Source organism: Thalassophryne amazonica, chromosome 6 (genome assembly GCF_902500255.1).
Source record: "Thalassophryne amazonica chromosome 6, fThaAma1.1, whole genome shotgun sequence".
Lineage (NCBI taxonomy): Eukaryota > Metazoa > Chordata > Actinopteri > Batrachoidiformes > Batrachoididae > Thalassophryne > Thalassophryne amazonica.
Genome location: NC_047108.1, coordinates 96129589 through 96144592, shown reverse-complemented (window position 1 = coordinate 96144592; position 15004 = coordinate 96129589). Strand labels below are relative to the sequence as shown.

At 42.4% G+C, this 15004-nt stretch overlaps 1 protein-coding gene across 2 annotated transcripts in view; it reads left to right on the top strand.

Annotated features, from left to right (window-relative positions):
• The window catches only part of scube3 (signal peptide, CUB domain, EGF-like 3), a 316073-nt gene that overhangs the window by 254365 nt on the left and 46704 nt on the right, over positions 1-15004 (top strand). For both annotated transcript variants that reach the window (XM_034172863.1, XM_034172864.1), the window contains 2 exons: positions 609-725; positions 8974-9096. In XM_034172863.1, coding sequence (XP_034028754.1) covers positions 609-725; positions 8974-9096 — 240 coding nt within the window. The remainder of the gene's footprint in view (positions 1-608; positions 726-8973; positions 9097-15004) is intronic.

Genomic DNA, 15004 nt, shown 5'->3' with positions numbered 1-15004 from the left:
CCTCCCTGAGCCTGGTTCTGCTGGAGGTTTCTTCCTGTTAAAAGGGAGTTTTTCCTTCCCACTGTTGCCAAGTGCTTGCTCACAGGGGGTCGTTTTGACCGTTGGGGTTTTTCTGTAATTATTGTATGGCTTTTGCCTTACAATATAAGGCGCCTTGGGGCAACTGTTCGTTGTGATTTGGCGCTATATAAATAAAATTGATTTGATTTGATTTAAAAAATGAAAAATACTGTGATATTATTTTTAGGTCATATCGCCCACCTCAAATTGTGGCGCTCTTTTCCCAAAGAGAAGCAAACTTTCAGACCGTGATCAGTGAGAAACCCTGTTTGGCTGCAAGCTGTAACATGTCCTAACAACTGCTACCCCTCATTATTCTCATCCTCACGTCTCTCCTTTCAAGATTCTCAACTTCTTTTTCACTCCTATCTATCCTGAATTCCTGGAAGCTCACTGTACTGCCTTCTGATTGTTTTTTTCTAGTATAACGTACGTATGTATACTGTTGTAATACGATGAAATATGTTGGCACAAGCAGCATCTAGGATGTTTTTTTTCCTTCTTTTTTCACTGAGGTCATCTAAATGTGAGCATTTGTTTCCCTGCAGAGACCTGTGCGGTGAACAATGGCGGCTGCGATAGCACATGTCACGACTCGGTGACAGGAGTCCGCTGTAGCTGTCCTGTTGGCTTCACTCTGCAGCCGGACCGCAAGACCTGCAAAGGTAAAACATCTCCCACTTTTCCCGGCAACATTAAAATTGCTCCTGTCCAACTGTCATCGCATTAGTCCTGCACTTATCACGTGGCCAGGCAGTCTGGCTGGAGCTCAGTGGAATTAACTTTACTTTGGAGACTCTGATATTGTCAGTTATTTGGATTTTCGTTTGATAGACTGCATTGTTGTTGTTGTTTTGCAGCCACGAGTGCTGCGACTGTGTCTGCACCACCAATCTCGCTTTCTTCCTTTTGTCATGCCACCAATTTTCTTGACAGTACTCCCACTGCATTACCATCGTCTTTCTTTGTGGGTGTTGGCAGAACACCAACATATTTCAAGCCATTGGTGCACTGCAGCAACCTGGATTGTTTTTGTTTGACTATATATATATATATATATATATATATATATGTATAGCATAAAAGTGAGAATTTGATTAAAATGTCTACATTTATAGGAGGAGACAGTGAGGACAGGCTGACAAAAGCAGACATGGGAATGGAGACAAATATGGAATACAGAGGGAATATTTTATTTAATTTCTGTTGTATTTATTTTAACCAGACAATGAATATTCCCTCAGGAGACAGATGCCTCATTTGTGACTATTCAGAATTCATCAGAAACATCGCCAAAGTTGCTAAAGCAGCACATCTTCAAAGCAGGAATGAAATCTTGATTGGATATTGGCTGAAGAAATAAGTGAGCAGCATAATCAGAAGGAGATGGATGTTTTGGAAGAGACGGCGCCTTGTTGCCGTGGCTGTATTAGAGCTGCGTACGGCTGCAACCACACAGAGAGATTTTACCTTTTCTGAGGGCTGCTAAAAATGCTTATTTTCAGTTATACATTCATGCCACTGTCGCCAGACATGTTATGGTTCCAGTTTGGATACTTCTGCACTGACCGCTGTGGAATCACTTAAGTTTGGGTGCTTGTGCTGGTACGCTGTGTTTCATATCCACAAGTCAAATCAAGTTTTGGAGCATGCACTGGTGCCATGCCTCGCCACATCCACCACACACTGGTCCTGGGTGGTAACCACCCAGGCAGACAGCCGATTCGTCCTCATTACTTTGAAAGTAGCACAGTGGAACGTGGGTTTGCCTTTGGCCTTTTCCAGCCACTGAGGCACCTGTGTGCCGAATCATGCCCAGAGAAACTTACCACATGGTCAGTACAGTAGTGTTCAGAATAATAGTAGTGCTATGTGACTAAAAAGATTAATCCAGGTTTTGAGTATATTTCTTATTGTTACATGGGAAACAAGGTACCAGTAGATTCAGTTGATTCTCACAAATCCAACAAGACCAAGCATTCATGATATGCACACTCTTAAGGCTATGAAATTGGGCTGTTAGTAAAAAAAAAAAGAAGAAAAGGGGGTGTTCACAATAATAGTAGTGTGGCATTCAGTCGGTGAGTTCGTCAATTTTGTGGAACAAACAGGTGTGAATCAGGTGTCCCCTATTTCAGGATGAAGCCAGCACCTGTTGAACATGCTTTTCTCTTTGAAAGCCTGAGGAAAATGGGACGTTCAAGACATTGTTCAGAAGAACAGCGTAGTTTGATTAAAAAGGTGATTGGAGAGGGGAAAACTTATACGCAGGTGCAAAAAATTATAGGCTGTTCATCTGCAATGATCTCCAATGCTTTAAAATGCACAAAAAAACAGAGACACGTGGAAGAAAACAGAAAACAACCATCAAAATGGATAGAAGAATAACCAGAATGGCAAAGGCTCACCCATTGATCAGCTCCAGGATGATCAAAGACAGTCTGGAGTTACCTGTAAGTGCTGTCACAGTTAGAAGACGCCTGTGTGAAGCTAATTTATTTGCAAGAATCCCCGCAAAGTCCCTCTGTTAAATAAAAGACATGTGCAGAAGAGGTTACAATTTGCCAAAGAACACATCAACTGGCCTAAAGAGAAATGGAGGAATATATTGTGGACTGATGAGAGTAAAATTGTTCTTTTTGGGTCCACGGGCCACAGGCAGTTTTTGAGATGACCCCCAAACTCTGAATTCAAGTCACAGTTCACAGTGAAGACAGTGAAGCATGGTGGTGCAAGCATCATGATATGGGCATGTTTCTCCTACTATGGTGTTGGGCCTATATATTGCATACCAGGTATCATGGATCAGTTTGGATATGTCAAAATACTTGAAGAGGTCATGTTGCCTTATGCTGAAGAGGACATGCCCTTGAAATGGGTGTTTCAACAAGACAATGACCCCAAGCACACTACTAAATAGGCAAAATCTTGGTTCCAAACCAACAAAATTAATGCCTCGCAGATGTGAAGAAATCATGAAAAACTGTGGTTATGCAACTAAATACTAGTTTAGTGATTCACAGGATTGCTAAAAAAGCAGTTTGAGCATGATAGTTTTGAGTTTGTAGCGTCAACAGCAGATGCTACTATTATTGTGAACATCCCCTTTTCTACTTTTTTTTTTTACTAATAGCCCAATTTCATAGCCTTAAGAGTGTGCATATCACGGATGCTTGGTCTTGTTGGATTTGTGAGAATCTACTGAATCTACTGGTACCTTGTTTCCCATGTAACAATAAGAAATATACTCAAAACCTGGATTAATCTTTTTAGTCACATAGCACTACTATTATTCTGAACACTAATGTATGTTATTTCACTCCCTCACAATGCAAGCGATACTCCTCATTTAAATTTCCCCAGATAACCTGTTGTTTGGCATAAAGTCATTCCAGCAGTACCCAAAGATCCCCAAACAGACCTAGTACCAAATACTGTTACCAAATTGGTTTGGGTCTCAAGTGGTGACCACCCATGCAGATCTACACTCCATTCAGAATGTCATCTCCCTGGTATGGTATCAGGTGGTGCATCAGCAGTCCCTTGGCCTTTTCCAGTCCCTGGAGTCCTCAGGACTGAGGCACTTGTGTGCTGGATCACACCCAGGAAAATGCACCGTATGGTCATAGTGTCACAGTTGATGCACCCTCACAATTCTTGTAATAGTTCTCATTCTTGTTCCCTTAAGTAAGCTCTTCTTTGAAAAGTCATGCCAGCTGCAGCCAAGATTTCTCCAAAGGATCTCATACCAAAAGATATCTAGTCGTGGTTGTAGATTACTGGATGGAATCCAGTTGTTAGAACTTTGCAGCAAGCCATAAAGCACAAGAACTGTGATGACTTGGACTTTCATCACCCAGCAAACATAAGAGCAGCTCCAAACCTCTGTCCAATGACCTCATGAGTCCATACATTCTTTCCAGATGTCTCTCGACCTCATAGACTGAGCGCCCTGTGTGATGCCAAACATGTGCCTCACCAAATATGCAACTACTGATTAGTCAATCACATAAAGTTGTGCACAGCAGCATGCTCAAAGGTCAGTTGAGCTTTTTGACAAGGTGAATGAACAGTTAATGATTTTGTTTTCTTTTAAATCCAAAAGCAGCAGTGGCCTTCGTGTCACCATGACCCTGTGGTTTGCAACAAGGCATCACAAAGCAACTTGATTATCTGCTTTTATTTAATGGTACGTAACTTGTGCATGTCAGTAGAAGCCAACATGTCCCACACAAAGTCTCCTCTGTAGCTATTGGTGGATCTTGATATAGGCAATATGGTCACTTGCCCAGGCCGCAAGTTTGAGGGGGCAGCACGAGTGCGCGCAACAAAAAGAGGCTTTTATTTGCATAAACTGGTCATTCATTGGCTTGTGAAGTCAATCCATATGTTGCTGTGTGGGGAGTGGACACTGTCTATTTCTTGCAGGCACCTCTACTTGTTGCTGACCGAGAAGGTGTCGCACGTGGCAGACACCCACTGAGGAAGCTTTGCTGAACAGATGATGTACAACAGTCATTTTGGATCGTGACATATACTTTACTTTAAAAAGTACCAAGTAGTCTCACGGTAGCGAGTGAAGTCACCCCACATGCCAGCTCATCCCAGGTGAAGTCACCCCACTCCAAGTGAAGTCACCCCACTTTGTTTAGGTAAACTCTCCCCAGTGTGTTCTGTCACTGAGCTGAAGTTTTTTTGATGTCTTTTGGACAACAATCATGCAAGAAAGCAGAGTGATGTTTAGCTGCTCATTGTGTACGCTACCATTGTTTATCCATGGAAGGTGAGAGAAAGCTGTGATTTTATTTTTATCATTAGCTTGAGTATACGAGGGCTGTCCGTAAAGTATAGGTCCTTTTTATTTTTTTCAAAAACTATATGGATTTCATTCATATGTTTTTACGTCAGACATGCTTGCACCCTCGTGCGCATGCGTGAGTTTTTCCATGCCTGTCGGTGACGTCATTCGCCTGTGAGCACTCCTTGTGGGAGGAGTCGTCCAGCCCCTCGTCGGAATTCCTTTGTCTGAGAAGTTGCTGAGAGACTGGCGCTTTGTTTGATCAAAATTTTTTCTAAACCTGTGAGACACATCGAAGTGGACACGGTTCGAAAAATTAAGCTGGTTTTCAGTGAACATTTTAACAGCTGATGAGAGATTTTGAGGTGATTCTGTCGCTTTAAGGACTTTTCACGGTGCAAGACGTCGTGCAGCGCTCTCAGGCAGCGTCATCAGCCTGTTTCAAGCTTAAAACCTCCACATTTCAGGCTCTATTGATCCAGGACGTCGTGAGAGAACAGAGAAGTTTCAGAAGAAGTCGGTTTCAGCATTTTATCCGGATATTCCACTGTTAAAGGAGATTTTTTTAATGAAAGACGTGCGGACGGGTCCGTGCGTCGGGACGCAGCCGACGCGGCGCGGCGGCACAGGATAAACACCTCCGTGTTGATAACCATTTGTAAAATCCAGTTGGCTTTTGATGGCTTTCAGTGGAGTGAGTATATGAGAAATTGTTTATCAGCTGGAGATGTTCCAACGTGTCCTCAAGGCTTCCAACAGAGGTGTTTTTCCTGTGGCGGAGCGTCGCGGCGGCTGCGAGCCGACGCTGCAATCCGCCCGCACGTCTTTCATTAAAAAAATCTCCTTTAACAGTGGAATATCCGGATAAAATGCTGAAACCGACTTCTTCTGAAACTTCTCTGTTCTCTCACGACGTCCTGGATCAATAGAGCCTGAAATGTGGAGGTTTTAAGCTTGAAACAGGCTGATGACCCCCGCCTGAGAGCGCTGCGCGACGTCTCACACCGTGAAAAGTCCTTAAAGCGACAGAATCACCTCAAAATCTCTCATCAGCTGTTAAAATTTTCACTGAAGACCAGCTTAATTTTTCGAACCATGTCCACTTCGATGTGTCTCACAGGTTTAGAAAAAATTTTGATCAAACAAAGCGCCAGTCTCTCAGCAACTTCTCAGACAAAGGAATTCCGACGAGGGGCTGGACGACTCCTCCCACAAGGAGTACTCACAGGCGAATGACGTCACCGACAGGCGTGGAAAAACTCACGCATGCGCACGAGGGTTCAAGCATGTCTGACGTAAAAACATATGAATGAAATCCATATAGTTTTTGAAAAAAATAAAAAGGACCTATACTTTACGGACAGACCTCGTACAGTATACATTTCATCAATACCTTGATTCAGAACATACCATTTCATTACATTTCTTACTAAATATCATATTTCAATAATATTTTGGCAAATCTACACAGTTGTCCAATATTTTTGCAACTGTCCCATATAATCCTATATTTTGTAGACTGACTTCTTATCTGCCTAACATGTACTTGGAACAGTTTTAGAAGAAATTTTGCTGTTTTTCAGGGAACAAATTACAAGTACTTTCCAAAACCAGGATAAAATAATGTCTTGAAAGTGGATTAAGGGAATTTATGGTGCTAAGTGTTGTGAATAAACACTACTGAATGAATTTACCAGAGTTGAAATATTGTGTTGCTGGAGTGGGGTGACTTCACTCACAACACTGTGGGGTGACTTCTCCTACACTGGGGTGACTTCACCTGGGGTGAGTTTGCATGTGGGGTGACTTCACTAGGAACCAGTCTCATGGTAGGGGGGGGGATACTGTATTGCAAAAGGAGGCAACAATAATTGTTTTGTAATCGAGTCACAGCCCTCTGAATTGTAATTGAATTGAATTGTGAGGTACCAGAAGACCCCCCCCCACTCCCAGATGCACAATATTAATGAGGGGCTCATGTTAACTAGTACAAGTCATGTTTGTTAGGCTTTTGCTATGTTGTTTGTTATGCATATGTACCACTCATACACAGAACAACAGTTTTTAGTCCAAACATCAGAATAGAACTTTCAGACATTAGATATCAAACATAAGATAAAAAGTTTGTGCAGAATGGTATTTTGTTTCGCTCTCTCTCGACAACAAATGACAACAAATAAATATATGTATGATGTATGGGGGGGGGGGGGGCACTGTAGGGTTTTTTTTTTCTTTTTGTCCAGGCCATCATACAAGCGTGAACCGCCGCTGCCTTTATCTTTCAGAATGGAAACTTTCAGAGCTCAATATGCAGTCATGTACAGAATTAATGATGGAAATTTTGCAGACCCACTCACTGACTGACTTTATTAATCCTCTGCTCGTCCTGCAAATCTCAAGGCATAGGATATGTTGTGATTGTGGAGGAGACACAAGTTGTGCTCAGAGAGTGGCTTTCCTTGTGTTGTACATCTGTTTGTAGCGTTTGATGGGTGTTTTTGGCTTTGTGAGCCCCATAATCGGGAGCAAATGCTGGTCATTATTTTCATATGGTTGTATTCTGTGCAAGCTGACCCTAGGTGGGCCTTAGTTTTAGCACCGTAAGTGTGACAATCGTGACTCATCATGCTTGAACGCTTGCAGTGCATCCTGAAAGTATTCACAGCGCTTCACTCTTTCCACGTTTTATGTTACAGCCTGTTTCCAAAATGCAGTAAATTAATTTTTTTTCCTTAAAAGTCTACTCACAACACCCCATAATGACAACATGACTTCTTCTTCTTCTTTGTCTTTCGGCTGTTCCCGTTAGGGGTCGCCACAGCAGATCAATCGTTTCCATCTCACCCTGTCCTCTGTATCTTCCTCTCTCACACCAACCTCCTCTTTGGTCTCCCTCTTCTCCTCCTGCCTGGTGGCTCCATCCTCAGCATCGTTCTCCCTATATACCCTGGGTCCCTCCTCTGCACATGTCCAAACCATCTCAATCTTGCCTCTCTTGACTTTGTCTCCAAACCGTCCCACCTGAGCTGTCCCTCTGATATGTTCATTCCTAATCTTGTCCATTCTTGTCACTCCCAAAGAGAATCTCAACATCTTCAGCTCTGCCACCTCCAGCTCTGCCTCCTGTCTTTTTGTTAGTGCCACTGTCTCTAAACCATACAACATAGCTGGTCTCACTACTGTTTTGTAAACTTTCCCCTTCACTCTTGCTGATATTCTTCAGTCACAAATCACTCCTGCCACCTTTCTCCACCCACTCCACCCTGCCTGCACTCTCTTCTTCACCTCTCTACCACACTCTCCATTACTTTGAACAGTTGACCCCAAATATTTAAACTCATCTACTTTCACCACTTCTACTCCTTGTAACTGTACTATTCCACTGGGCTCCCTCTCATTCACACACATGTACTCAGTCTTACCCAAATCATGTCCAGTCAATTTAATTGACCCCAGGTGGACTCCAGTTAAGCTGTAGAAACATCTTAAGGATGATCAGTGGAAACAGGATGCACCTGAGCTCAATTTTGAGCTTCATGGCAAAGATTGTGAATACATATGTACATGTGATATTTTACACACACACATACATACATACATATATATATATATATATATATATATATATATATATATATATATATATATATATATATATATATATATATACAAATCAAAAGGAAAAAAAAACTTTTTTCACATTGCCATTATAGGGTATTCTGTGTAGAACTTTTTGGCAAAAACATTAATTTACCCATTGTGGAATCAGGCTGTGACATAACAAAATGTGAGAAAAGTGAAGCGCTGTGAATACTTTCTGGATGCACGGTAGTTTGGAGGGTCACTTATAAGGCTCACACTGGACATAGTGTGTCACTGCTGAGTTTAATGAATCTCTGTTGTTTGCTGCCGTCTCCACATACTGATGGCTGAGTCCGAGGATTAAAAACTTGGGTCTCAGTCTTGATTCAGGACTCTCACAAACCAAGATGATGTGATTCCTCACTCGGCTCCTTGAGGACACCAACCAGGACATCGGATGTCCAGATTTCAGATCTCTGACTTGAGTTCACATTTACAGATGTCCACTATTCTTACTGTTTTTCTTTTCACAGATATTGACGAGTGCCGTCTTAACAACGGAGGGTGTGACCATGTGTGCCGAAACACAGTGGGCAGCTTTGAGTGTAGCTGCAAAAAAGGCTACAAGCTGCTGACCAATGAGAGAACATGTCAAGGTACGTTAGTGACCGGCCACCTTTTAGCATCCATCTTTCAGGTGTTTTGGGTCCAAGGCTCTACCCAGGAATTTGGAGTATGACGCGGTTGTACCGCTGGGGAGGTGTGAAGCACCCAGTGCGGCAATCTTTTAAAATAAATGTATTTATTCTTGTCACCTGACTTTTCTGCTCAGTGTTTTGAGGCTTAATCTCATAGTACAGTCTCTGTACTAGCATGAACTTTTTTTTTGTGTCAAAGGAAAATCAACCGTGAGATGTAGACAGTCCATGAGATTTCACCAAATAATGGCACCAGGTAAAAGTGATGGCCTGAGGCTTGAAACCAGTGAATTTTGATGAAGTTAAGAAAAAAATCTTGGAATTTGGAAATCGATATGATGGCGCAGCACCATTACTCCATATCCACGTGTACTAAAACACTCTCATATACATCTACAACACATTTTGTCATAGGGCAGCATAGAGTTAAATACATTAATTCGGAATGACAATAAACTAAAATAACCTCATGGGGTCACAAAAACATTCTTCCAGCTGGCAGAGAAGTCGAACCAGATCTCTCAGGCTTGCTTGTCTCTTATATGATATGGTGGCCGCTGCTCGGCGGGAGCTGGGGAACTTTCTTTAGAACAAATAGAGTACGGCCTAACACAGGTGTTGAGAATTAAAGTTCCGACTCCAAAACCTCTTTCGCGTCTTGGATGAATTGAGCCTCTGCAGAAACATCTTGTGAAAAAAGACAGGCGGCACTGAAATCAGCCTCCCTACGGGTAGAAAAACAGATGACGTGCCATTTTTTATTCTTTCTTTATGATGTGGTCAATCATTAGCCAGTCTGGTACAGATCAGTGTCATGCAATGGGTTTGGAATTGCTGCACTGAATAACAGACAGTACACAAACTCGTATGCGGTCAGTGAAAATGTACCCTCTGTCTCTGTCTGCTTTGCATCATCCTATTTGTCACTTCACATCTATTTTTGCCGGATGCCTTTCTCTCATTATTTGGAGCCAAACAATGAAAAGTTTATTTTGCCTAAATAACAGATAAATGAGAAAATGTGGCCCGTGCATGTTGGAATGTAAATCACAGCTTATTTGCAGTGGCATAGAGCCTTTACCAACTCAGCCGTGTGCTGTTTGGGTGCACGGGTGCAACTTTAGAACAGTGTTGTCCTTGTTTGGTGCTGTATGTTTTGTCTGCACAGACGACTTTTGATAAAGCTCACCTGCTGTTGAGTGAGGAGTTTGCAGGCTCCCACTCAGCTCTGCATACTGACTCATCTGTCTGCACAGTATCCTCGCCTCTCAACGCTGTGATTTTACATGCGAGGACCCTTTGTCACTGGACAAATTAAATAAAAGCAAATGTGTTTTAAAATAAACAATTGCTTGTTCTGAATCTGCAGTCCAAGATGCACATCTGTGATTAAGCATCTTTCACACGATTGAGACTTTAAGGAGCCCATCTTGATTATCTATAGTGCACAGTTGAAGAGCATTTGGGGCATTTCCATCTCCAATTTGCAGTGTATAATGCATGCTATCTGAGTGCGTAATCAGGCGCACTATGCAGAGGGTTTGGATTATTTGCTTAATTAGTCAGAGGTGTGTTTTTCATTTAACAGGAAATTTTTCTGTCAGTGCCAACTGTCATCCTATTTCAGAGCTGGGTTGCACATAGAGCCTGGTGAACTGGTATTCAAAAAGTGGACTCAAGTGCGGTATTGTATCACTTCCTGTTCCGGAGCACAGCGGTGTTTTGCTGTATCTGTTAGCTGTTTAATCTGCGCAGTTAGATTGATCTAGTTAAATAGATAAGGATTTGTTTCACAGTGTAATCTTCACGTACCTTAACTAAAGCACTCCCTCTGCTGAATCACCTCTAAATTATTTACACATTATTCACTTTGTGTGTTTTTAGGAATCCGCTAGCTTAGCGCAGCTACTAGCTCTTAGCCGGTTTAGCATGGCGGCTTCTCCTGTCTCTCCTGCACTTTTCTGCTCTGGGTGTGAAATGTTTACTTACTCCTCGGCCTCCTTTAGCAGTAATTGTACTTGTAATAAGTGTAGCTTATTCGTAGTTTTGGAGGCCAGGCTGGGCGAATTGGAGACTCGGCTCCGCATCGTGGAAAATTCTACAGCTAGCCAGGCCCCTGTAGTCGGTGCGGACCAAGGTAGTTTAGCCGCCGTTAGTTCCCTTCCAGCAGATCCCGAGCAGCCGGGAAAGCAGGCCGACTGGGTGACTGTGAGGAAGAAGCATAGTTCTAAACAGAAGCCCCGTGTACACCGCCAACCCGTTCACATTTCTAACCGTTTTTCCCCACTCGGCGACACACCCACCGAGGATCAAACTCTGGTTATTAGCGACTCTGTTTTGAGAAATGTGAAGTTAGTGACACCAGCAACCATAGTCAATTGTCTTCCGGGGGCCAGAGCAGGTGACATTGAAGGAAATTTGAAACTGCTGGCTAAGGCTAAGCGTAAATTTGGTAAGATTGTAATTCACGTCGGCAGTAATGACACCCGGTTACGCCAATCGGAGGTCACTAAAATTAACATTGAATCGGTATGTAACTTTGCAAAAACAATGTCTGACTCTGTAGTTTATTCTTGGGCCCCTCCCCAATCGGACCGGGAGTGACATGTTTAGCCGCAGGTTCTCCTTGAATTGCTGGCTGTCTGAGTGGTGTCCAAAAAATGAGGTGGGCTTCATAGATAATTGGCAAAGCTTCTGGGGAAAACCTGGTCTTGTTAGGAGAGACGGCATCCATCCCACTTTGGATGGAGCAGCTCTCATTTCTAGAAATCTGGACAATTTTCTTAAATCCTCCAAACCGTGACTATCCAGGATTGGGACCAGGAAGCAGAGTTGTAGTCTTACACACCTCTCTGCAGCTTCTCTCCCCCTGCCATCCCCTCATTACCCCATCCCCGTAGAGACGGTGCCTGCTCCCAGACCACCAATAACCAGTAAAAATCTATTTAAGCATAAAAATTCAAAAAGAAAAAATAATATAGCACCTTCAACTGCACCACAGACTAAAACAGTTAAATGTGGTCTATTAAACATTAGGTCTCTCTCTTCTAAGTCCCTGTTAGTAAATGATATAATAATTGATCAACATATTGATTTATTCTGCATTACAGAAACCTGGTTACAGCAGGATGAATATGTTAGTTTAAATGAGTCAACACCCCCGAGTCACACTACCTGCCAGAACGCTCGTAGCACGGGCCGGGGCGGAGGATTAGCAGCAATCTTCCATTCCAGCTTATTAATTAATCAGAAACCCAGACAGAGCTTTAATTCATTTGAAAGCTTGACTCTTAGTCTTGTCCATCCAAATTGGAAGTCCCAAAAACCAGTTTTATTTGTTATTATCTATCGTCCACCTGGTCGTTACTGTGAGTTTCTCTGTGAATTTTCAGACCTTTTGTCTGACTTAGTGCTTAGCTCAGATAAGAAAATTATAGTGGGCGATTAACATCCACACAGATGCTGAGAATGACAGCCTCAACACTGCATTTAATCTATTATTAGACTCAATTGGCTTTGCTCAAAATGTAAATGAGTCCACCCACCACTTTAATCATATCTTAGATCTTGTTCTGACTTATGGTATGGAAATTGAAGACTTAACAGTATTCCCTGAAAACTCCCTTCTGTCTGATCATTTCTTAATAACATTTACATTTACTCTGCTGGACTACCCAGCACTGGGGAATAAGTTTCATTACACTAGAAGTCTTTCAGAAAGCGCTGTAACTAGGTTTAAGGATATGATTCCTTCTTTATGTTCTCTAATGCCATATACCAACACAGTGCAGAGTAGCTACCTAAACTCTGTAAGTGAGATAGAGTATCTCGTCAATAGTTTTACATCCTCATTAAAGACAACTTTGGATGCTGTAGCTCCTCTGAAAAAGAGAGCTTTAAATCAGAAGTGCCTGACTCTGTGGTATAACTCACAAACTCGCAGCTTAAAGCAGATAACCCATAAGTTGGAGAGGAAATGGTGTCTCACTAATTTAGAAGATCTTCACTTAGCCTGGAAAAAGAGTCTGTTGCTCTATAAAAAAGCCCTCCGTAAAGCTAGGACATCTTACTACTCATCACTAATTGAAGAAAATAAGAACAACCCCAGGTTTCTTTTCAATCAATCAATTCAATCAATCAATTTTTTTATATAGCGCCAAATCACAACAAACAGTTGCCCCAAGGCGCTTTATATTGTAAGGCAAGGCCATACAATAATTATGTAAAACCCCAACGGTCAAAACGACCCCCTGTGAGCAAGCACTTGGCTACAGTGGGAAGGAAAAACTCCCTTTTAACAGGAAGAAACCTCCAGCAGAACCAGGCCCAGGGAGGGGCAGTCCTCTGCTGGGACTGGTTGGGGCTGAGGGAGAGAACCAGGAAAAAGACATGCTGTGGAGGGGAGCAGAGATCGATCACTAATGATTAAATGCAGACTGGTGCATACAGAGCAAAAAGAGAAAGAAACAGTGCATCATGGGAACCCCCCAGCAGTCTACGTCTATAGCAGCATAACTAAGGGATGGTTCAGGGTCACCTGATCCAGCCCTAACTATAAGCTTTAGCAAAAAGGAAAGTTTTAAGCCTAATCTTAAAAGTAGAGAGGGTGTCTGTCTCCCTGATCTGAATTGGGAGCTGGTTCCACAGGAGAGGAGCCTGAAAGCTGAAGGCTCTGCCTCCCATTCTACTCTTACAAACCCTAGGAACTACAAGTAAGCCTGCAGTCTGAGAGCGAAGTGCTCTATTGGGGTGATATGGTACTACGAGGTCCCTAAGATAAGATGGGACCTGATTATTCAAAACCTTATAAGTAAGAAGAAGAATTTTAAATTCTATTCTAGAATTAACAGGACGCCAATGCAGAGAGGCCAATATGGGTGAGATATGCTCTCTCCTTCTAGTCCCCGTCAGTACTCTAGCTGCAGCATTTTGAATTAACTGAAGGCTTTTTAGGGAACTTTTAGGACAACCTGATAATAATGATTTACAATAGTCCAGCCTAGAGGAAATAAATGCATGAATTAGTTTTTCAGCATCACTCTGAGACAAGACCTTTCTGATTTTAGAGATATTGCGTAAATGCAAAAAAGCAGTCCTACATATTTGTTTAATATGCGCTTTGAATCAATCAACTCAACTTTTTTCTTGTATAGCGCCAAATCACAACAAACAGTTGCCCCAAGGCGCTCCACATTGCAAGGCAAGGCCATACAATAATTATGAAACACAGTCTACGTCTAAAGCAACATAACCAAGGGATGGTCCAGGGTCACCCGATCCAGCCCTAACTATAAGCCTTAGCGAAAAGGAAAGTTTTAAGCCTAATCTTAAAAGTAGAGAGGGTATCTGTCTCCCTGATCTGAATTGGGAGCTGGTTCCACAGGAGAGGAGCCTGAAAGCTGAAGGCTCTGCCTCCCATTCTACTCTTACAAACCCTAGGAACTACAAGTAAGCCCGCAGTCTGAGAGCGAAGCGCTCTAATGGGGTAATATGGTACTATGAGGTCCCTAAGATAAGATGGGACCTGATTATTCAAAACCTTATAAGTAAGAAGAAGAATTTTAAATTCTATTCTAGCATTAACAGGAAGCCAATGAAGGGAGGCCAACACGGGTGAGATATGCTCTCTCCTGCTAGTCCCCGTCAGTACTCTAGCTGCAGCATTCTGAACCAACTGAAGGCTTTTTAGGGAACTTTTAGGACAACCTGATAATAATGAATTACAATAGTCCAGCCTAGAGGAAACAAATGCATGAATTAGTTTTTCAGCATCACTCTGAGACAAGACCTTTCTGATTTTAGAGATATTGCGTAAATGCAAAAAGGCAGTCCTACATATTTGTTTAATATGCGCTTTGAATGACAT